Source organism: Pteropus medius, unplaced genomic scaffold, assembly GCF_902729225.1.
Source record: "Pteropus medius unplaced genomic scaffold, Ma_sr-lr_union100, whole genome shotgun sequence".
NCBI classification, from domain to species: Eukaryota; Metazoa; Chordata; class Mammalia; order Chiroptera; family Pteropodidae; genus Pteropus; species Pteropus medius.
Window position 1 is genome coordinate 15,096,707 of NW_024349802.1, and position 25,185 is coordinate 15,121,891.

Sequence of the window (25,185 nt, forward strand, 5' to 3'; positions counted from 1 at the left end):
ACTAAAAAAAAAGTGAAGTAGATAAAAGTTATCTCTGCTGCCCTTCCACCAATTTTTTTTATTATTTTTGTTCTAATTTCCAGATCTTTTTTTTTTTCTTGCTTATAGCTGCTGAAGTGTTTGCCAACAATATTTAAGGTGCCATCCTTCTTGTGTTCTTACTTTTTAAAAACGATCCTTCAGTTACTCATTGAGAAGATTAGCAGTGGAGTTGATTGCCTTTTTTGGATGCCGGTGCTTGGGCTTATAGGGAATGGGGGAAATTGTCCCATCACTTTCCCTCCTTCTTCCTCCTTGGTCATATGGAACAGATTCCTAAAGATACTGACAGTGCTTCTACAGAAGATCAAGCTGCAAGCCAGGCATCAATTGCCATGTTTTCTCCATTACCACTGAGAAGGCAAATAAATGTAGATTTAGTTCAAAATTCTGAGTATAATTAGAACATCGAAAATAGGACACAAACTTTTATAAGAATAAGCAGAAAAGGAAAATCTTGCACTATGTGTATGTTATTTGTGATAACAGTGGTTCGGGCTAACGTTAGTTCAAAGTGGCCATTTTATGTGGAATCTTCTGGGTGTAGGCCAGGTGCAGTTCCTTTTTAAAGTTTTTAAACTCTAGCTTTCCAAAATAGGGGTGATGTCAATAATGACATAGCATTTGGGGGGAAAAAAGAAGTGTTTTAAAATGTTTGTTTTCTTTCTCACTAGATGTGATGCTGACCCTTCAGCCTTAGCCAACTATGTTGTAGCACTGGTCAAGAAGGACAAACCTGAGAAAGAATTGAAAGCCTTTTGTGCCGATCAACTTGATGTCTTTTTACAAAAAGGTAATTATTATGGGCCTTCCACCAAATATTTAAGTAAATTTAAAACTTCCTGTCCAAATCTTGAAGATACAAGCTTGAAAGGAAAGAAATTGGTCAGGGTCTTTTAAACAGTTGACTGTACCCATGCATGCTTAATTATTTATCATGTCTTTTGGCAAACTTTTTCCCCCTTCCTTTCCTTCTCTTTCTTTCCTATGTTGAGGCAGTGGTAACTAATGTTTTTTTTAGGTGAATGAGTCCTTTGCTGCTTGTGGCAGAGCCTTGTTGATGGTTGTGAGGGGTAACAATTTAAGGATAATGAAGCTGCTTATTCTTAGTGTTTTTAGGGCAGTGAAGCTGTTTTTTTCCCTCTTGGCTGGGACTTCATGATATCTAAGAAGAGATAGGCATGATCCTCTTCTCTTTATTCCTTTAATTTCCCATCTTCTTACCAAAGTCTTTTCCATAGTCCAAGAGCTTCCTGGAGTCCTCTCCTGCTGCTTTTGTCACCTCATCTCTAACTGCTCCTCCTCACTGTTCATTCTAGCCACATTGGCTACCTTGCTCTTTTTTTCAACATGGCAAACATGTTCCCAACTCAGGGCTTTTGAACCCTTCTTTGAAACATGTCTTCCTTTGTACTTTCTGGTCTCTTCTCAAATGTCATTTTACAGTAGTTTCCCCTGAGTACCCTATGTATAGTATAGTATACCCCAGCTCCTAGTCAGTCTCTCTTCTTCCCAACCTTGCTTTACTTATTTATTTATTTTCATGGCCCTGGTCATTCTGTCACATGTTTATTGCCTGGGTATATGTCTGTCTCCCTTCCACCCCTTTTTTGCCTTTTTCTTTGTTGAGAGTAGAGACTTGGAACCTCTAGTGCAGGCATATAGAAGATATTCAGTAAATATTGTTGATTAGATGAATAGGAATGTAGATAATGCACACTTTTGGTTGATCTAGCTGTTGGTGGTGGGAAGATATTTAACTCAAATATCTAACTGAGAAAGAAAAGACAGTAAGTGTGGCTTCTTAATATAAAACATAGAATTACATATTTTTTTGTGCATTTTAAGGCTTTTCTGCACCAAAAAAAAAAAAAATCTAATACTTACAGAATTCTCTCTCAGTATAGAAACAAAAACAGTACACGGGGAAGAATTTTAAAGAGCATTTAAAGGAGAAGAAAATAGCCATAAACTTGCTACCAGAGAGAAAATCACCGTTGCCTATTTATATATGTCTTTCCAGATTGACACTGTCCAATAGAAGTTTGTGCAATAATGAATATGATCTCCATGCCCTTTTCAGTTCAGTAGCTTCTAGTTAATAGAGAGTGTCTTATCAAAGTTTTGTTTTTATTTCTGTAACATTTCAATATTTCTTCTCCTTAGAAACTTCAGGTTTTGTGGATAAACTATTCGAAAGTCTCTATACTAAAAACTACCTTCCACCCTTGGAACCAGTTAAGCCTGAGCCAAAACCACCAGTCCAAGAAAAAGAGGAAATTAAAGAAGAGGTAAAGCAAAGTTTTCTTTTCCTTTCGATGTTTCTTAGATCCTTTTACCAGTATCCTTCTTATTTGGAAGTTGACCTCTTTAGAAGTAATTATCTATTGATTGACGTTTCTGGGTTTTTTGAGCATGGTGTAGATTCTTTTTCAGGGCTTTTTAGTTCCTTGGACTTGAAGAATTTCAGATAAATTGTTTAGAGATCAAGAAATATTTTAGTAATGTTGATGAATTCAGAAAAATCTTTTTCAGTGACTTTTAGAAAAAGAAAACTTGGTTAAGTATGGAGACTTGACTGAAATTACAGTACTAAAGAAACATCAGGAGAACTCATTAGGTAACACATTTTCATGTAAATAGAGAAATCATTTTCTTTTTTTTAACCATGTATTTTTTTTTAAACAGTTAATGTAATTATAAACATAAGAAGGAAGGAAAAATGTTTTTACAATGTTGAAATATAAAAACATAATTATAGATGGTCATCTAATTGTTTGAACCAATGAGGAAATTTTAGAGTTCATTTGTAATTTTTTTTATGTATGGACAACACATATTACGTGGTAAGAATATGGATTCTAAAATAAGACTGCATTAGTTAAAATAGTAGCTCTAAAATAAATTACTTAACTGTTTCATTACATATCAGCAAAATGATGATCGTAATAGTACTTATCTCACCAAAGTTTAATTGAGGTTTCTACACACACACACCCACACTCACCCCTAGTTCAGTGCCTGGCTTATAAATGTTGGCTATTACACAGACATTTCTCAACCTTTATTTTAATCATTTAATAAACTTTTAAAGTTTATTAAAAGTTTATTAAATGATTAAAATAAACCTGAATAATTTTAAACTTACATAAAAATCATAAGAATAGTATCCAAAACACCATCAATTCGATTCAGCTACTGAAGGTTTGCCCCTTTTGCTCTCTCTATATGCACACCCAGAAATGCCTTTTTCTGAATCATTTGGGGCTAAATCATATACATCGTCCCCCTTGACTTCTAAATACTCAGTGTATATTTCATAAGAGTAAGGATATTCTCTTAAATAGCTATAGTACTGTTATCAGTTTCAATAAATTTAACATTGATAAAATACTGCCTGTGTTCCAGTTTCATCAGTCAAACACCGGTGTCCCTTTTTTATACCTTGTTTTTTTCCTTCAGTACAGGATTCATTCTAAGTATCACATATTGCATTTAGTTGTCATTTCTGATACTTTTTTAAATGCTAGGCTGAATGAATTGATCCAACATTAAAAGAAAACAAAATGCGGTTATACTTAAGATCAGTTGAGACTATTACTGCTTTTTTTTTTCTTTTTTTTGCTTTTGTTTTGTTTTTGGCTTGTGCCCTCTCATTGTTTCACAGCATCTTTTTAAAATAGGAGAGGCTTGCATTATATTTCTTCAAGTAATGGAAATAGAAACATTTCTTTCATACTCGATAATATATAACTTTTGGTCTGTGATGTAGATTAAATCTTTTATAATTCGTTAAAATTTTGTGGCTGTATCCTTTTCTACAGTCATTGAAGGTTACTGGATTAGAGTGTCTGAAAGACAGCTGGTTTGAATATAAGAAAAATTGCATTATCTTGAGTTTTGAAAGAACAGTTTTTAGAAATTATTGCATTATTTCATTTTGTATCTTTAGTAAATCCAAATTTTGAAAATTGTGCAAAATGGATATTAGCTTCTTTGTACTACTGCCCCAAATGACTCTGTCTGGCATTTCTCCAGTTTTATAAGATTTTTTTATATAACTTAATTTTTATTACAGACATAAATAATAGTTCATATAACAGTGTATAAATATAATACTTTGTTGTGATTCTGTTAGATAATGTGGAAGTAAAGGGGTTTGAGGTAGCACATACCTGTTGCTAATTATTTTTTTTTGGGTCTGTGCTCAGTTGATGCAATTGCTGTGAGTAGGGTACAGAGAAGGAAATCTGCCTAAGGATTACCCATTTTACCTTTCTTCCTTGGTTCCCAGCTACCTTGTACCATCAGTTAGTTGTCTTAGAATTAGACTGTTGGTCACAGGGGCAACCAGGTGGGAGAATTTAGATCTTTGGAACAACTCATTCTGGTGCTGGAAAAACACTTGGTAGATATGTACCATGATTTTTGAAGCACAATGCATTTTACATACAGTTGGAAAATTACTTGCAAATTTGCTGTAGTTATAATTGGCTGTTATTAAACCCTTTACCCTGTCTGAGTTCATTAACTACAAAAGAATAATCCATGAAGATAATAGACTCTTGGTATTAAAATTCCTTATTCATACTATACATGTCATCTGAAATATTGGAAGGCAGTTTTTCTTTGATCCAATGCATGAGTGACTAGAAATATGAGAACTTCTGGCACAATTTCCCCCCTCCTTTGGTGTGCCTGAAAATGTCTTTATTTCATTTTTATTTTTTGAAGAAATCTAATATAGAGAATTTTAAATATACATTAAAAGGAGACAGAATAGTATAGTGAATTCCCATGTATTCATCACCCACTCTTAATCATCAGCCCAAGGCCAATCCTTCCCCATTCATATAAGCTATTTAATACACTTTTATATCTAAAATGGTCCAATGGAATGGAGGCTCTCTCAGACTTGTGTAGCCATGATAGACCAACATAATAATTAAAGCTTCTTAAATATATGTGTAATGATCAGACGTGTCTAATAGATGTGAGGTGGAAAAATTTAGGTCTGATGAACAACAAAAAAGAAAAACTTAAAATTAGCATGCCTGGTCACAATCTGATTCCATAAAGAAATCTACTTTTCATATTCTTAGAATAGTAGGATCAAAGTAGGTAAGAGGTTTTGGTGTAGGAAGTCTATGTATATATTACTAATTCAAGAAATATGAGGCAGTATAATTCCATATAACACATTTCAGAATAAAAGTTTAAAATGTGGAAAAACATCCTCATCACAGGAAGTTCTAGAAATTTTATTTAAAATAGAAAAGAATACAGATTATTTAACTTATAAAATGTTTTTATTATGAATATGTTTGAAAGAAGCCAGATTAATAACGAGCCCCCATATACCATCATTGGCTTTAATAATCTTATTTTTATGGGCAGTTATACAATTTACTTGTTAAAAAGTATACAAATGTTGATGGTTTTTATTGTATTCAGAATTGTGTAATCATCACCCTCCAAGGCTTCTCCCGTCTCTCCCCACTCCCCCACCCCAGCCCTAGGCACCCACTCATCTACTTTCTGTCTCCATGGATTTGCCTATTCTGAACATTTCATATAAAAGGAATTATACAATATGTAGTCTTTTGTGACTGGCTTCTTTCACTTAGTATGCTTTCAAGGTTCATTCAGGTTGTAGCGTGTGTCAGTACTTCATTTTTATGTCTGAATAATATTCCATTGTTATGAATAGATCACATTTTCTTTATCCAGTCGTGAGTTGATGGATATTTGGGTTGATAGGCAAGTGGTTATTTTTTAGCTATTAGGAATAATGCTACTGTGAACATTCATGCACAAGTTTTTGTGTGGTCTTATGTTTTTATTTCTCTTGAATCTTTTGACTTTTCAAGAATAGTTTTGCTCATTAAGGATTAATACATGTCCATCAAAAAATACTTGGAAAATGCAGAAAAGCAAAAAGAAGGAAAAAAACATCAACTTAAAGATTGATGTCTTTTAAGTCTCTCTTAATCTTTAACCCCCCCACCGTTATACCTACTTGTATATATCTCATTCCTTCCCTCACCCACCTTTTTTGCCTTAAAGTTTTATCTTGTTGAAGAAAATGAATCATTTGTCCTGTAGCTTTTTTTACTGTCTGGATTTTGCTGATTGCATCCCAGTGGAGTAATATATCCTCTGTATTTCCTGTCAATTGGTAGCGAGAATAATTTTTAAACCTAATCTAATGATTGTATGGTGTTTTTGCCAGCACCATATGGTTGCCATATTGTGGCTGCCATTTTATGTTGCCTGGGTTTTATTAAATTGTCATGTCCTGTTCCTTTCACTCACTTCCTGATTTGGGTAAGTGAGCTTCTCCATTAGATGAGCATTTGTTTAACTCTTGCAAATGATTTTATTTCACCTATCTTTAATAAAGACTATATATTTGCTTTGTTGATTAACTTTTGTTTAAAAACAATAATAAAATCCACTAGTTCTCTGTTTTTGGTCGATCTTAACTGTTAGGCTTTAGAAAAAGCCTTAACATTTTCATTAATTCCAATACCATTTTTCCATTATTCACATGAAATACTTAGTTTTATAGCATTCATTAACTTAAACTTTTGTTCCTGAAACCTTTTCTATGAAATAAATCTTAAATCTTCCTCAAATGAATTATATATATGAGTGTATTTTATGATTAGGAAAAGATTATTTTACTAAGTGATTCTTAGAGATATGCTGGTTCTGCTCTTTGAATTTAAAGACTGAATTGCTGTTTTCTGCCTACACTGCTATTCTCTACCTTAAATTAACATGCTGTTATAGTCATTTCAGCATGTTTTATTATTACCTGTTGCCAAACTTTTTTGGATGTGATTTGACTTTAGTATTTTAGTTTATTTATTGTGCCCTTTTCGTGCCAGAAAGATTATCAGGTGGATGTGTTTTGTAATTTATAGGGTGACTGTTCTTGTTTCACATAGGTATTTCAGGAGCCAGCAGAAGAAGAACGAGATGGCAGAAAAAAGAAATATCCTAGTCCCCAGAAGACTCGTTCAGAATCTAGTGAACGAAGGTTCGTGTTTATCTTTAATTAGGAAGACATTAACTCACTTTTAGTTACCTTACAAGGGCATTAAAAGGATTTTCAAAATATGCACTGACTTCTCTCTCTCTGAACTGATTAAAGAAAGAGAATGTTACCTTTCTTCCTTTCATTCTTTCTGTTTTTGTCTTTGTCATACTTTCTCTTTTTATAAACAGTCATCATTAGGTGTTTTCCCCAAGAGCTCAGGGGTGGGAGCAGTCTCCTTAGAGAGTAATAATGAAATGTTCCATTTGGTTAGGGATGCTTAGTATTAAAATCATCCATAGCATTTTATATTCTAAGTAGTGCAATTTATATGTTGAACCATCAGCCTAACCATCAGAAAATTAGTCTTTGTTTAGGAAACTTTGTTTTGAGCCTTTTTTTTTCTAGTTTTAAAGTATCCTTTTTTTCCCCCTACCTCTCCCTGTACTTTGGATTCATCTCTTTTTTTCCATTTCTCCCCACCCAGTGTACTTGAGGGAATATTGTTTCTTTTTATATAGTGGATTAGAGAAATTAGAGGTGGTCTTACGGCTTTCTAAAACATAGATATTATGAATTTTGATGAATTAGGGAGACTATTTTGTACTGCCTTTTAGTTTGCAGACTTGGTTTCTGTAGTGTACATATGGCTTTTATATCTGTGTATTATAGGACACGTGAGAAGAAAAGAGAAGATGGCAAGTGGAGGGACTATGACCGGTACTATGAGCGGAATGAATTGTACCGTGAGAAGTATGACTGGAGAAGAGGCAGGAGTAAGAGCCGGAGTAAGAGCCGAGGACTGAGTCGAAGTCGAAGTCGAAGCCGGGGGCGCAGCAAAGACCGGGATCCAAATAGGAATGTTGGTGAGTCAGTGAGGCGTCCCCCTAAAAACTCCATAGTTGCTGATCTCCCTACATCACAGGAGTACCAGAATTTCCCTTAAAGGCAAATGTACTTTTAATGTGTCTGAGCAATGTAAAATCTGAAACTATTGCCAAAACTTAATAATGATTTTGTTACAAAGACAGGGCTCTATTCTTGGGATAGAGTCAAAGGAGTTTGAATGAAAAGAAGCTATGCATAAGTGTATTACAGTATATACATGTGTAGACTTAAGTCATTTGTTTATTTGAAACAAATGTCCTTTAATCAACAAAGCTATCACTGGAGGAAGAGGATTGCCTGCCCTTCTCCGCCAACCCCTCAAGAAAGAATTGATTTGCTTTAAAGTTGCCTAGAGTTATAAAATTAAAAACAAAAACATTTAAGTGTATGTGTATTACTGGGGTCCCAACCACTGATCTCCTGAGATATCAGTTTAGAAGTCAATTTGTGGATGGCATTTTTTTTTTAAATATCAGTGAAGCATGTCTTTCTTCATTACGTATTAATATTAATGTTATAAAAGATGATTTTACCAAGTTATTGGTCAAGGTATATCCTATTGTTGATGTTCCTGCTTTTAGGATATATTAATGATGAGAACACTGTGAAATATGGATAGCTCAGTAAGTTTACTTCAATTTTCCCATCTTTCCTGTTTTGTAAGTGAGTAAATAAACAGTTTGAGAACAAATGTCTGATCTTATTTGCTTCTTGTTTTTATTTTGTCTATAAAGCAGAGCACAGGGAAAGATCCAAGTTCAAGAGTGAAAGGAACGACTTGGAGAGTTCTTATGTGCCTGTGTCTGCACCACCTCCAAGCTCTTCTGAGCAGTATTCCTCTGGGGCCCAGTCTATTCCCAGCACGGTTACTGTGATCGCACCTGCACACCACTCAGAAAGCACAACGGAGAGTTGGTCTAATTACTATAACAATCATAGCTCTTCCAATTCTTTTGGTCGAAACCCACCACCAAAGAGGCGTTGCAGAGATTATGATGGTAAAAATTCTCTTTTGTGTTCTTGAAAGTACTTAGTAAAGCAGATGTTGCTAATATTGCATACCTTTTCATTGTAGTTCAGATTTTATTAAAAGGGAAGCATGAAGAGGTGAATGTCTTTTGGCATATGCTTATTTACTTGTTCGATTTAGTAGTTTGGCTCTTGTTAAGAGAATGTTCAAATTTGACCCTTTGTTTTTTGTTCTTGTTACTTCAAACACTGTAAATATACCACAAAAAAATACCACAAATTTGGCACACACTAGGAATTATAATCTCTTTGTGTGGTGTTTGGTGCTGAGAATTTGTTATTTGCTGACTTTACATTTGAATGAATGAACCAGTGTTTATATTATGTGTATGTATTTTACCCTTTTATTATGGAGATATTTAAATATTTATAAAGTTGACAAGATAGTATAATTAACCCTAGTGTCCCCATGACTTCACACCAACAGTGATTAACGCATAGGCAATTTAATTTTCATCTATACTCCCAACACTTCTCTTTGGCCTATGTTATTTGAAACAAATCACAGACATTATAACATTTTTTAATGTAAATATAGAATATATATATTAACACTTTATTTTTAAGTACAGAATAGAATCTAATCATAATTCAGGCATTACCTCAGCTTGACCCTGGTCTCTTAGTGACAGAGATCTCCTTTCCAAGGCCAATTTAATTTTATCAATTTCTTGTGTATCTTTCCAAACATAGTCTCTGCATATGTACATAAACAGAAACGTATTTTCTCTCCCACTTTCTTTTTTTGCATAAATGTTAGTATACACATTCTCTTGCATGTTTTTTTTTTTCACTTAGCAATATTTCCTGACAATCGTATTTATACGTAAAGAGCTTCCTCGATAATTTTTTAGGCTTCTTAGTATTGTATATGTATAAAAATGTGTTTAACCTGTTCCTGTCGAGGTACTTTTGGGGTGCTTCTAATATTCTGCTGTTATAAATAGTGCTACAGTGAATAACCTGGTACATGATGCACATTTAAATATTTTAAGCTAAAGTTTCAACTTGTAGATTAAGCAAGAATGGTTGCGTGAGAATAATACCATGAAAGTCGGTAGTGGAAATTAGGTCATCTAGTTCAAGTCCCTTATTTTCTTCCACCCCCAGCCTTTGTTAAATTGATATTTATTTAAAATATCTGGATTTTTATTAGAAAAACTTGATAGCAAATAGGTTAGTGGCTAGTAGCCTGTTCTTGACTCTGTTATTTGCTAACTCAACAAGTCATAGTCTCATAGTATAGAAAGTAGAGTAAACCTGCCCCGACCTCAGGGATATGTGGTGATTAACAGAATAAACGCCAAGAAGGGTTTAGACTCCTTGAAGAAAAAATCTCTTTGTAAATCAGATTGGTGGTATTTTCAGTGACTTGTTTTTTTTATTTTCTGAACTCTAAGTAGATCATAATAAGATTCTTCTTTTCTTTTCTTTTTTTTTACAGAAAGAGGATTTTGTGTACTTGGTGACCTTTGTCAGTTTGATCATGGAAATGATCCCCTGGTTGTTGATGAAGTTGCTCTGCCAAGCATGATTCCTTTCCCTCCACCTCCTCCTGGGCTTCCTCCTCCACCGCCTCCTGGAATGTTAATGCCTCCAATGCCAGGACCTGGCCCAGGCCCAGGCCCTGGCCCAGGCCCAGGTCCTGGTCCAGGGCCAGGTCCTGGCCACAATATGAGACTTCCTGTTCCCCAAGGACATGGCCAACCTCCACCTTCTGTTGTGCTTCCCATACCAAGTAAGTATATATTCACCAAGTAGTTACTACTTTAGCAGAGAATCATATTTAGAAGAACCTATCTCTTTCAGTTAACTTGATACTAGAGTTAAAATTTTTTAAAAGTAAATTAATAGTAGAATTTGGAATATGTTCCTGTAATTAAGGTGCTGTTTCCTTTTTTTTATTCATCGTTATATTCCATTATTTGTAGTCCCTCTAAATGTAAATTTTATCAGTGGTGGACCAACCTATATTGACTTGGAGTCAAAATCTTGCTAGTTGAGAGCATCTTAAGGAAGCCAGTGTTTTGAAGATGTCAGAAAAAAGAACAACAACAAAAAGAACATACCAGTAGTTCAGTGAAATTTCCCAGTCTTTAAAGAAAATTTCAAGAATGTTGAAATAATATTTAAAACATTCTATCATGGAAAATTTCAGATATACACAGAGGTCGAATAATAACATGTACCACACGTACCATCATCTAATTTCAATGGATTATCAATATTCAGCTGCTTTTGTCTCATTTATTCCTGCCCCCCCCATGTTTTTGGCTTTTTTACTTTTGCTGGAGTAAATGTCAGGTGTCATTTTATCAGTATATACTTCACTATGAATCTCTTCTCTGATAAGGACTTTTTTGTTTTTTCTTTTTAAAAATGGTAATTAATATGCTATTATCACATCCACCAAAATTAAAAGTAAGAGATATTCAAAATGATCATTTAAAAAACCTTAACAGTTGCTAGTTTATCAGAAACAGAAGTATGACTAAATTTTTTAAGGTTTTTTTATTTTTCAGTTACAGTCGACATGCAATACTATATTAGTTTCAGGTATACAACGTAGTGATTAGACATTCATGTAACATATGAAGTAATCACTCCAATAAAGTCCAGTACCCATCAGACACTATACATAGTTAAGACTAAAATTTTTAAATATAATTGAAAAAATCATGGGATGGACGGTTTACATATGTGCAAAAATAAAAGAAAATACCTATTCGATGACATTAAACATTGCTAAGAGATTGCAAATTGTTATTTTAAAAAATGTCATTTAATTTCGATAGTGAAGTACTTTTTTCAATTTTCTCTTTTTTAATTTTTAGTTTTGAAATTATTGTAGTAGACTCAAGAAGTTGCAAAAGTAGTTTAGCATGATTCTGTTTACCATTCACCTATCTTTCCTGTAGCAACATTTTTTGTAGAATACATTTCAGTAAAATTGATAAAGCTTTCGAAATATTTAATGCATAGATTTGGTCATTAGAAATATGGTTCTTTTAACTTAGCATTTGTGAATATTTAATTTTGTCACATAAATGGAATAATCGTAAAGCTCAAGTTGAGATTTTACTCCTAGGTGAAAAAGTATCTTCATATATAGTAATTCTCACAATAAATGTTATCCTATTTTAAAAGTTATATCCAAGAATGTCATTTTCCCCCACTATTTTGTTATAAATTTTAAGCAACAGAAAAGTTGAAAGAACTATACACTGAACACCAGTATACTCACCATCTAGGTTCTACAATTAACATTTTACTCTATTTGTATTATCATATATCTTTCATCTCTACATTCTTATTTTTGATGTATTTCACTATACGTTGCAGTCGATTAGTACATGTAAACATGTTTATTACTAACTTAAGAGTTCTACCATCACCCTAGAAAGTTTGTTCAAGTTCCTTCCCAGCTGTTTTCCACTTGGAGGTAACCAATTCTGCTTTCTTTTCACCCTAGATTAGTTTTATCTATTCTAGAACTAAAATGTCACTTAATTAATTATGTAACTCACAGTTCTTAAGCCTGCATATATCAAATTCCTTAATTCTGTTCTAAGCCAAAGTCGGTATTTTAAGTACGAATATCCAAATTAGTATTTGTATAGTGAGTATTTTTATTAGTTAGGAAATATTAATGCCGCGTCTTTCACTTTTTGTTATCTGTAGGACCACCCATAACACAGTCAAGCTTAATAAATAACCGTGACCAGCCTGGGACAAGTGCAGTGCCCAATCTTGCACCAGTGGGAGCAAGACTACCTCCTCCTCTCCCTCAGAACCTCCTTTATACAGTATCAGAACGTAAGTAAATGTTCTTTGACTTAAAATTGCTAGGGTATGGAAAAGCCAGGTGTTATACTTTTAAAAATATAATTCATTTCTATTCTTATGGACTGTGCTGTATAAAAATTATATTTATGTTTACAAGGCAATTTATTGTGTGGTTATGCTATATAGCCATATTTTAATTTTGTGTGTTAATGGGAGAGAGAAAGGCGAGGCCTTCTGTGTTGGAGAATCTACTCTGCTGTAGAGCAGCAACATTTAGTCTCTTCTACAGGAAATTTATTTTGAAGCTTCTATTAAAAAATTGTTTCCCTGACTGAATTCCCAAAACATAAGGCTCATCTCCTAAGTATACAAAGGTTGGATAAAATGTGCCTAATAATTATTTAACTTGTATGTTGAAGGTAGAGAGCATCATTTAAAATGTAATATTTAGCAGTTAGGCTGTTTGTGACATTAAGGTTTAACTGTAATATGTTTTTCTTGAATCTTAATTCTTTTTTTATTTCTCAAGTGTTTTTTTTGTTTTTTTAGTTTACTAAGGACTTTTTAAAAATTTCCTTCTCCAAAAACTTGAAAATAAGATAGTGTTTGTTAAGAATATGAAGACTGTGAGATTTTCTTTATACAGCTGGGCATCTTTATGGATAAATTCATTTTTTATGTAACTTTTTATCATAAACATTTTTTCATCTCTGTCATGATTTGGAGAGGCAATTCAGCAAAGTGATTAAGCCCAGGTTCAAATTCTGATTTCATCACTTACTGTCATTATGACTTTGGGCAAGTTATTTAACCTCTCAGATTCCTGTTCTGTGACATGGAAATAATACTATTACCTCATTATGGTTATTTAAGGAATAAATGAATTACTACATATAAATCATCTAGAATAGTACCTGACATCTAGTAAGCTATATATAAGGATTAGTTATTTTAATACCGTAGTTATCGTTACCTCTTTAAACTTCAGCCTCTCTGAAATCAAACCTATTATCTTCTCTTTAAGTTTCTACCTCCACTATCTTGGTCTTTATTTGTCAGTGGAAATAACACCTACCTAATCACCTGGAATTGAAACCTTGACATAACATGTCTCATTGCTTTGCCTTTTTTATATGTAGTCAGTCAAAAATTTTTTTCTTTGAAGTGTCTCTTTCTCTCTATTCCTGGATTCTGCCCTAATCTACTCTTGAAATCACCTCACATTTGGATTATTGCTACTATCTTCTTTACTCCATTATGTTTCACCCCCTTAAGTCACACTTGATAATGGTGCTAAGCTAATTTTCTTGAGAACACCAACAATGAGAATTCCTTATGAGAACTCTTTAGTAGCCACTTATTTCCTTCTAAACGGTAGATGAAGCTTTCTGTGTGACTTTTAACTCATTCTGTAATTTACTCCTCCCTTCTTGGTAATGTGTCTTCACTATTCCCCAGCATGCACCTTCTTTGGTTATGCCAGTTTTACCCTGTCTGTGCCCTTGTCATGACAGAACTTTCTTTTCTTGTCTTCATTCCTTGTAATATGCTCTTCTATTCTGTAAAGGCCCAAATTTTTTAAGTATACAGGGAACATAATGACTTTGTTCTAAACTCCTGCAGTACCAAAAAGCATTTGTTACATAATGACATAATTGTTCATAGGCCTACTATTTGATTTCTTTTCACGTATGTAGATCTTATACTCACCTGAGCTTCTTGAGAACAGAAACTATATCTGATACTCAAGTAATTGTTTTTCCTGTTTCACACTTAGTGTTTCACAGCCTTTGAATTACTATAGTGTCTTAATTTTTAAAAAAACTGACAATTACTATTTATTTTAATACTTTAAAATTTAGCATTGTGACTATCAAATTTCCATTTTGATTTTAATTTTTAAAAAGCTGATAGTTATTTCATTTACTCTGCTTTTAATGTTCATTAATTCAGCAAATATTTATTAAGCACCTACTATGGGCTAGACATGGCGCTAGACCCTAGGGAGCCAAGATGAACAAGATACCTGACCTCATGTTACTTGAAAACCATTTTTGTATTATTTTTGAAAGCAAGACTATCTTGTGGTATATCAGTGAAGGCTTTTAGAACAGAAATACCAAATTGTTTTTCAGAGGCTGGTAACATTTCTAAGAAAATTTTGGGGACCAACATTGTTAGCAGCCTCTTATTTTGCCACATTAACGACTGTATATAAAAAACTAATATTTCAGTTTTAAAAATGTTTTTACATCAAAAAAGACAGTGCCAGAATAAAGGACCATCCTTTTACATTTGATTTTATGAAATATTAAGCATATTTTTTCCCATTTTATCTCAGACCAGTAAAAAGTAATACCTTCTCATTGATATTTGTGGATTATTGCTTTAGAACATTTTAGTAGGGTCATCATTGACCATTCTTGCCCAGAAACATGATGGATTTTTTTTTTAATCGCCTACAACACCTGGTCTTCCTAGGTGGTCTTCCATCCAAGTACTAACCAGGCCCGATCCTGCTTAGCTTCCGAGATCAGACGGGATCAGGCTTATTCATGGTGGCATGGCCGTAGACAGGGCCATTTTTAAGTATACTGTTTCTGCCTTAAATTTGGTCTATTTCTTTTGTTTCTTTGAAGAAGAAATAGTAGAAATATTTTATAACTGCTAAGCTCATTGTACTAATTATATGGAAAAATAGTAAAAGAATATATATCATCTTGGATTCTAGAGACTAATTTTTAAGTTGAAGGCAGTTGTCAATCTTCAAATAAATTTGTATAAATTAATTTATTATTAACCATGTAAAATTATTCGAAGAGTATATTCCTGAACTTGAGATTCCTCATTTAATTCTGTGGAATGCATAACATCCAAAGAAATAATTGTCATTGGGATAAATAAACTTTTAATAAATAAGCTTTCAACTCTTCTTCATGTGACTCTTTATTGAGTTCCTACTATACGCCAGGTATGGTATAGGCCCTGGAGCTACAGAGGGTGTACCAGGGACCCCGGGTTCGAATAGAGAAGATGCATGGTAAATATGGCCAATAATTGGAAGATATAGCTTTATATTTTTTCTAATTTAGCTTTTAGTTTAAAACAAGTTTTTTTTCCTGTGAATACTCTTAAAAGACAAAAATCAGGAAAATTACAAAGAGTAGCTAAAGTTTAATTTGAATAAAGGCTATCTTCAGCTGTCTAGAGTTAACAATAAGAATGTGAAAATGTTGCTATCAGGCATGTAAAATATGTGAACAACTTAAGATAGGAATATTAACTTGGCATTTTTTGAATTTAGAATTTTCCAGTCACACTCTGCATTGATCAAAACTAAATTGAATGAATATAATTGTGAATGGCTCAGTTTTACCATTATTGTAACCTATTTTATTTTTAAAAACTGTTATGGAAAATTTCAAATATACACAAAAGAGGAGCAAATACTATAATAATCGTCACCTACTCATTTACTGGCTTCAGTGTTTATCAGCATATGGTTAATTTTGCTTCATCTATAACTTAACTCCTGACTTGATTTTTTAGAACAAGCCCCAAACATAACATTTCATCTGTAAAAACTTAATTATGTTTCTCTAAAAGATAAAGATTAAACACACACAATTAATACTTTATCACACTCCCCAAAAAGTTTATAACAGTTTACTGTTGTCAGATATCCAGTCAGTGTTCACATTTTCCAGTTGTATCATAAATGCCCTTTTACAGCTGATGCATTTGAAACTGGATCCAAACAAGGTTACACATTATATTTCATTGATATATCTTTAAATCTATAACAATTTCCCCTACCTCTTTTTTTCTCCCCTTAGTATTTGTTAAAAAAAAAATAGATTATTTGTTCTGAAGAATTTTTTTGTAATCTAGACTTGACACATTGCATCTCCTGGTGTCTTTTAACACATTCCTCTATCCCCTGTATTTCCTGTAAATTGAAGGTTAGATCTAGAGACTTAATTAGATTCACATTTGGCTTTTTCTTTCTTTTCTTCTTTTTTGCGGGGGGTGGGGAGGATGGTTATTTTATTGATGGGATTATATACTTCCTACTTCGAGATAATTTATTTTCCAATTTACTTTGAAATAGTTATTAATTAAATACACTTGGTACATTGAATGCTGTATCAAATTTAAATGTCACATGGACTGAGATTGCACTTCCCGTTTTTCTCTTTAATGCACTACATTCTGCAAGAGATTCTCTATTAGGTCATTCTCACATCTGTTTTCAGGTCAATGATGATATATTAAATTGTTTTTACAGTGTAACGATTGATCCTTTTCTAAGCACCCTTTGAAAGGATTGGTGCTGAGCATACAGAATGTAGTCTGCTTTACAGTATAATTTTCACCTCCTTTTTTTTTATATTTGGAAGAGAAGGGTAGTAAAGTTTAGCATATCTGCTTTCCCTCTACATTTACTATGAAATCGAGTGATTGCTTTGTGGCTTGTCCTGTTAAGGTGTATTAAAAATCTTTTGGAATTTTACAACTTTTAAAGACATTTCATCAGGTGTTAAAAAATTCTAAATTCACTTTTTTATGTCACATAGTGAATGTCTGACATTAGATATAAAATATTGAGTAAATCTTATAATAGGTCTTATATGGGGTAGTCAGTGAAAGAGATACTATTAAATGAGCCAGATGGAGGTTTTGCTCCTTATTCCTTCTTTTTTTAACCTTGTTCTATAAAATTTGGATTCGTTATCTCTGACATTCTTACGTAAACATATAAAAATCACACTTTCAATGTGATTTCTTTCAGAAAGTGGTTCTTAATATCTGAGATAATTTCATATGTATGGTGGCTAGTCTGTTTATCTAGGGTTTTATCCTTTTTTTCTCTCTCTGTATTTGTTATCTACCTGCTCATGGGATAACATTTTTCTTATTCTCTGTGACATTATAATTGTGTTTTTCTTTCTTTCTTTTTTTAAGTTCCTTTATTATTGTTTTTTCTGCTCCCAGATATAGGAGAAAATTTTGTGCCAACCTAAAATTATGTGAATTTGAGGAGGAGTGTTTTTGTTTTATAACCACATGTCTCATTGGATACAAGACTCTATATGAAAAATAGCTCAGGGTTCCTTTGTCTGATAACTTGATATGGTTGATTGTTCAGTTTTTTGTAAAATTAGCCATAATTATTCCACTTAAGCTTATGAAGATTATGCAGTCATACTACCTAATTCTTACTCTTGCTTTATACCTAAGTGCATTCTAACCAGTTTACATGTCTTGTTTCTTGAGTTAAAATCTCAGTAACATCTTTCTTGAATACTGTTTCTGTTGGTGTACTTTCTCTGTTTTTGACTCAAATCTCAGGAAGTACATCATTACCTAAGAGAAGCTTGTGACTCTCAATCCCAGCTGCCCTCCTATTCTTTCCTCTGTAGGACAGCCCATGTACTCTCGTGAACATGGTGCTGCTGCATCTGAGCGACTTCAGTTGGGGACACCGCCTCCTCTGTTGGCAGCTCGTTTGGTGCCACCTCGAAACCTCATGGGATCCTCCATTGGATACCATACCTCAGTCTCCAGCCCCACCCCTCTGGTCCCAGGTAAGCTTTGCTACAGATGGCCATCCAACTCTCTGATCTTTTGTACCATAAGCTGGCCAGCCTAACAGATGACCTAGCATCCTGACTTGCTGTGACAAATTCCCATTAAAGCTCTTAGTTGTTTTTTTTTTTCTGTTTCTTTACTTCTTTGGTTTGTCTCTAGTGGCTGTTAGATGATTAGGCCTCTTGTGTGTCTATCATTCTGGTGTCCTCTGTATTTACTTTCAGTGCCTTGGTAGCAAAAGTCCTGCTGGTTCATTAAACTAGTTTCCAATCTGATAGATAGGAAGAGACTATCTACTTGTATGTTTTCTAATCCGTTATATATTACAAGAAAAACTAGATTAATTTTTCTTCAAAATGAAAATATCTGGTTGCTGATCGTGGATAAACTTGTCTGTTTTTTCCGCCTCTGCCTCTTGTTGTATTGACTATATAATGTAGTGATTTCTTGAAATCTCTTTTCTCCTATTAATATGTACATTTTGAAGACCTATAGAATGCTTTTTAGTGTCATGAAATTTTTAATATTTCTCCCTTTGCCTTTAGATCTCAGTTTATCATAATTAATTAAAAACTTTTAAGTTTCTTGGGTTCTCTGTATTCCCAGGAATTAAAGAACAAGGTCATTTGATTACGTAATTTCTTAAAACTTTCTATAGCCTTAACTGTAGATTTTCTGTCAAGAGTAACAAGTGGTAACTGAAAACATTTTTTATCATAATTTTATTATCTTATACTCTGAATCATAGAACTGATTGGCCAATAATAAAGATCTTGTAGCTGAAATTTAATACGAATGACATAAAGAATTTTTCCATTAAGGAAAATAAGACGACAAGGACTCTAAATCACAATTGTGAAAATCAGTGTCTTCGCTTAATCTTAACCCTTTAATTTTACATTAGTTGAAGAGGATATATACTATTTGGAGATCAACACATTCAGAACTTTTGTTAACACTAACAAAATATTTATTTAGCATTAGAATTTTAAAAATTAAGTTTTTAGTTATGGAGAAAACACGGGATGTGATAAAAGTGGCATAGATGCGATAGTAAGATACTGATTACATTGATAAATATAAAATTTATTTAGTTTTTTGAAATAAAACATTTGAAATATGTATTATGTGCGAAACAAGCTATTATCTCTCCAATTTAAAGTGCAGGTAACCTTATTAATTAAAAGAGTATCTAGAAATTGGTGAGATATGATAACAAGAAACTCAACTAGTTCTTTTTATAAAATAAGGTATTGCATGTATGTGAAAATTTCTCAAAAATATGCATTGAAGATTAGGTGATTAATATATAGGATAAAAATAAATAGTTAAATGAATCTGGAAATATATTAGTAATTAAGAATGGATTTGTGTAAAAAAATGGATTTGTTATAACTGTCTTGTGATGGAGCATTTTTATGTCTTTCACTTCGAATAGATGTATCTATATACTGTAACTGAAAAGAAAAATATATATGGATTGATATAATTGTATTTGTTGAAGAAAATTTATTTTTTGCAGTTACTTTATAGTAATGAGAAATTACTTAAATACTCTGATTTGTTATGTGTTTTGTTGTTTTATTTTCCCTCAGATACATACGAACCAGATGGTTATAATCCAGAAGCTCCTAGTATTACCAGTTCTGGTAGATCTCAGTACAGACAGTTCTTTTCAAGAACACAGACACAGCGCCCAAACCTGATTGGCTTAACATCTGGAGATATGGATGCAAATCCAAGAGGTGAGAGCACTCAGAATTTTTCTGGTGCTGTGTTACATACAAGTTGGGTATAACATTTCTGACCTCAGTGAGGCCTTAACGTACTATACTACACATTGTCTCTGAAGGGTGCTATATAGTCATCGCAAATGTTTCTGAATATCTTTGTCTCCAGATTTTATTTTAAAGCAATAATGAGAAAGTATTTTATGTAAAAATAATACTAACATTATTTGTTTTTTGTTTTTTGTTTTTTTTTTTGTAGGACTTTAGGCTATAGTAGCTATATTCTGGGCTCTGTGTTAAATATTAGGCATAGAAAGGTGAAATGACACGGTCCTTTGCCCTCAAAGAACTGATCATTTAAGAGCCTACTTTGTATCATAAGAAGTTTGCTTTGCACTAAAAACAGTTGAGAACCACAACATTGCAATAAAATTATTTTACCATTTTTAGTGTTTATGATTACAACCATATGTTAGGACCTTTGCAAAGCATAGTCACAAACCTTAAAAAATTAAATGTAAGCATTTGCCTTAGTATGAGTCGATACCTTCCTTTTTCCTCCCGTCAAAAATGTTTGGTTAAAGACTTTGATGAGATTTCAATTTCATGTTGTTATAGTTAAATTTCCAATATTTAATTTTTAATTTCAGTGACTGGCCATGGCCACCGTGACAATATTTTTCTGATTTAATTATATAGTGAACATTTTTCTGCTCTTACCTATCTTGATTTTATTAACTTTTCTTTGCTGCCACTGATAACACTGTTACTACTGCAGGCCAATAATTTTGTGTTGACTAAACCAAATACTTTTATATGTTTCATATTCTTCACCAAGAACTTCTTAAGAGAAGTACTAGCTTTATTTTCTTTTTACAAATAAAGACACTGAGGCTAAAGAGAGGTTGAAGTACTTACTCCAGGTCACATAGCTATTAATGGCAGAACTGGAATTTGAACCCAGGTCTGTCTAATTCTAAAGAATGTGCTCTTAGCTTCTACGCTATACAGCATATATTGTTCCAAATTACCTGATATTAGTGGGAAGATCATATTCTCAGAATTTTGGGTCTTCCCTTTGTCACTAGCCTGGTCTGTCTGTACATTTATATACAATAATCCATTAATCTCTCACAGTGTAGAAATTAAGTTACATGGTTTTTATACAACAGACTTGCTTTGTCATCTCAGGCAAGTCACTTTTTTATAAAGCACTTCAGTAAAGAAAATCATTAGGCAATGTTGGGTAGTAATGATAACAACTATTTTAGGAAAGACATAATGGCACCTCAAATTCTAGGATGGTTTACATCATCACAATTGCTCTCTCATCCATTATCCTCTGAAAACACAAGCCCTGCCAGGGCAGGGATCATATTTATTTTATTCACTCATTTATGCCCAAGATGTAATACAATTGTTGAGCTATAGCAGATGCTCAAGGAATATATGTTAAATGAATGAATCGAAATCATAATTTTCTTGACCGTCACACAGATGAAATGGAACATACCACACCCCACCCCCATTCTTACCTCAACATCTAGTACTACATATGTTATTATTTGCTACTAATTTTACTTTAGTGGAGTTGCTAAAGTTAGGGAGAATACTCAGAATTTAACAGGCATAGTTTTGTGTTGTTACTTACCTTTTTGTTCATCATACCTCTTCACACCCACAGATAATCCACTGCAAGGTCTGTTTCTTATAGTATTTTAGTTTTGTGAATGAAATGTGCCAATTTATAATACTGGCTTTGGATTTTTCCTCTCAACTTTTAAGTTAAAAAAATTTAAACCTACAGAAAATCCAAGAAGTACAATAAACCTAAATACTTTCACTTAAATTCACCAGTTAATGTTTTGTCACCTTTGGGCATGAATGCTCACTTGTGTGCCTGTACACTTCTCTCTTTCCCTTACTTCTCCCACCTCTCACAGTTTTTTCCTTTTTAGTAAAATTTATTGGGGTGATATTGGTTAACACAAGTTTTAAGTGTACAATTTTATAATACATCATCTGCACATTACATGTGTGCTCACCACCCAAAGTCTAAGTCTTCTGTCACCATATATATGGCCCCCTTTACCCTCTTAATCCTCCCACATTTTTTTCTTGAACCACTTGAAATTGTAGCGGTTGTGACACTTTATTTACATCTAAGAATGTGAATAGTCATATATGAGCACAACATAATATCAATGAGACAAATAAGAAAATCCTAATTCCATAATCCTGTCCAAGTAAACTTGTTGAATTACATCAGGAGTCAAATAATTTTACTCTGTGGTGCTAATAAATTTGATTGCTTGCCTAACGTGGTAATTGTTCAGTCTCTCCATTTCAAAGTAAAAAATTTGTAGAATGATACTTTGGCACCAGAAGTTTTGTTACTCTCAACAATTTTTCACTTTGCATCCATTGATGATCCTTGCCTGAATAATTTGTTACATTAGGGTTGCCTATTACTTTTTAAACTTGGATATTGTATTTTTAAAAAAGGAGAAAAAGACAATTGATGTTTTTCTTGTTGCTTGGGTGTTTCTGAAAAGGAAATGGTAATAGTTGGGTATTATCCACAGTGCTTTTTAGCTTTTGGACTAAATATTTTAATCATTTGAAATTTACCAAATATAATGCATTATCAGTAATACTAATTTTTGTTTCCAACAGCTGCCAACATTGTCATCCAGACTGAACCACCAGTTCCTGTTTCAATTAATAGCAACATAACCAGAGTAGTTCTTGAACCAGATAGCCGAAAGAGAGCTGTGAGTGGTTTGGAAGGGCCACTCACAAAGAAACCTTGGCTGGGAAAGTAAGATAATTTGTTAATTAGTAACATCTCATTGCTGTTTTTGTTTGCATTATTAAGTTTGTAAAATTAAGAGTCGTCATTAATCAATGATTATCAAACTATGTGTCTCGAAGTTCGAGTTCCCAGAGGCATCCTTAGAATGTCTTAAAAATTGAACAGCTAACAAAATATAATAGATATTAGTAATTTGTACCTACTTATTTCTAGGGCTAATTAAGAGTTATTGAGACTTTGGAAATGAACAGAAAAGAAGAAAAAATGTTGTACTTTTGCAGAATTTGAAACATGCTCCATAAAAAGAAAATGATGTTATATTCTTGCTTTAATGTTAGATGCCTTGATAATTGTAGATCTATTTAGCATGATTTTAATTTCAGTTGGCCCTCCTCTTTTTATGATATTTTGACATTCAGTTTTTCTTTTCTTTACCTGTTCTATTCTCATGTGATAAGAATGATGTGAAAATTATTTAGTAATTTGTAAAGAATGTTAAATGCTTACAAAAGACATTTAATAAGTATAACCTTACATGCTTTGCTGACATATTTCTTGGCTAGGCATAACGTGGGAGAATTAACCACGATTTATTAATATTCCTTTCAGGCAAGGAAATAACAATCAGAGTAAACCAGGATTCTTAAGAAAGAATCAGTATACAAATACCAAATTAGAAGTCAAGAAAATCCCTCAGGAATTGAACAACATTACCAAGCTCAATGAACACTTCAGCAAATTTGGAACTATTGTTAACATTCAGGTAAATGTGGCTACACTGGCAACAGAATCTATGTATTTTATGTATCTTTGAAAATATTCATACCAGCTCATCTTGCTTAAAGAGCCAGTGATTAGTCTGATTATCTTGTCTAAGAGTTTTAAATTCATCCGTATATGTGTACATCCAATTTAATGGTGGAATTATTAAGCTGAATTTGTTTTTTAGAATTGATTTGATTCTTTTTTGCTACCTCTTCCTGAAAGACTTGGGTACGTACTGTATTTTTATAGTTCCTTCTCTGGACAAATGATTTTATTACCTGCTTTAATATTCTACTGGTAGGTGAGATTCTTGATAATTTCTAATATTGTAATTTTGTCTACTGACTGGTTTTTATGTTGTGGTGAAGCAGTTATTGGTTAAGGATAGTTTTAATTTTGAAAATTTTAGGCAGCGCAACATATTATTAACATCAAATTGTAGCTTTTGTATTTTGCTGTCTACTTGATAGATATTTGGAATTATGAATCTGTGATTGGGTGTTAGGCTGTAATTGAGGGTACTTGGAGGCCTGTTCAAGTTGTATTTTCAGTCAGTTACTTAGCATTGACATCAAACCAAAATATAATTTATATAACTGAGTTTAAGAAGGTAGTGCTGGGTGACTTGATCTTTCAAAGAATTGAGCCAAAGTAGTATTTTTGAGAGATTTTAAGGTAGTTTTTCCCGAGTGCAGAAGTTTTAATGTTTAATTTTACAGATAATTGGAAATATATTAAACAAAAGTAGGAAAACAAATTACTGAAATCTCACCACTTAGTAGTTACAATTATTAATCCTTCGATGAGAAGACATACCGTATTTATATAGAAGAATACACACACACAAGCGTGCACATACACATTTTCTCTTTTTAAAAATGCTTCACATGCTTAAAAAATAACAAAAGATGTGACCATACAAATGTCTCTAACTACCTTTTTTCTCTTAAGTTTTTCTTAGGTCATTATTCTTTATGGCATGTAGAAAAATTAGATTGCTTAGTATAGATGGATATATAAGTCTGCTTGGGTTTCCATAAAATATCCCACAGACTGGGATATTTTTATTTGATATAATATAAATTTATTTTGGGGAAATCCAAGATCAAAGTGCTGGCCAAAATGGTTCCTGGCGAAGACTCTTTTTCTGGTTTGTAAATGGCTACCTTCTAGCTGTGTCTTCACATGGTGGAAGGAGAGAGAGGGAGATGGAGAGAGATCTCTTCTTATTTTATATTTATTTATTTTTTTAGGCAAGGCAATCCTTGGTTGACCTCACAGATTGCAAGGACCTTGTCATCTTACAATCCCTTATTTTTTTTATTTTTTACGCCTATAGCACCTGGTCTTCCTAAGTGGTCTCCCTTCCAAGTACTAACCAGGCCTGATTCTGCTTAGTTTCTGAGATCAGATGGGATCAGTCTTGTTCAGGGTAGCATGGCTGTAACTGAGAGATCTCTGAGAAAGCCACCAAATCTATCAATTAGGGCCCCACCTTT

The 25,185-nt window shown here is 33.0% G+C and overlaps 1 protein-coding gene and 2 pseudogenes across 3 annotated transcripts in view; 1 reads left to right on the forward strand and 2 right to left on the reverse strand.

The window, feature by feature from the left end:
• The window catches only part of RBM27 (RNA binding motif protein 27), a 54,666-nt gene that overhangs the window by 9,073 nt on the left and 20,408 nt on the right, over nucleotides 1-25,185 (forward strand). The window contains exons 2-13 of one of the 3 annotated variants that reach the window (XM_039836455.1): nucleotides 714-832; nucleotides 2,206-2,330; nucleotides 6,993-7,084; nucleotides 7,754-7,947; nucleotides 8,704-8,967; nucleotides 10,443-10,604; nucleotides 10,659-10,736; nucleotides 12,680-12,814; nucleotides 18,208-18,372; nucleotides 19,972-20,121; nucleotides 22,783-22,927; nucleotides 23,531-23,684. In XM_039836455.1, the coding sequence (XP_039692389.1) occupies nucleotides 714-832; nucleotides 2,206-2,330; nucleotides 6,993-7,084; nucleotides 7,754-7,947; nucleotides 8,704-8,967; nucleotides 10,443-10,604; nucleotides 10,659-10,736; nucleotides 12,680-12,814; nucleotides 18,208-18,372; nucleotides 19,972-20,121; nucleotides 22,783-22,927; nucleotides 23,531-23,684 (1,783 nt within the window). Of the gene's footprint in view, nucleotides 1-713; nucleotides 833-2,205; nucleotides 2,331-6,992; nucleotides 7,085-7,753; nucleotides 7,948-8,703; nucleotides 8,968-10,442; nucleotides 10,737-12,679; nucleotides 12,815-18,207; nucleotides 18,373-19,971; nucleotides 20,122-22,782; nucleotides 22,928-23,530; nucleotides 23,685-25,185 lie in introns of all 3 variants that reach the window. The other 2 variants (XM_039836453.1, XM_039836454.1) reach the window with 2 other exon arrangements.
• On the reverse strand, nucleotides 15,241-15,359 carry LOC120581687 (uncharacterized; annotated as a pseudogene).
• LOC120581817 (uncharacterized) lies at nucleotides 25,017-25,135 on the reverse strand (annotated as a pseudogene).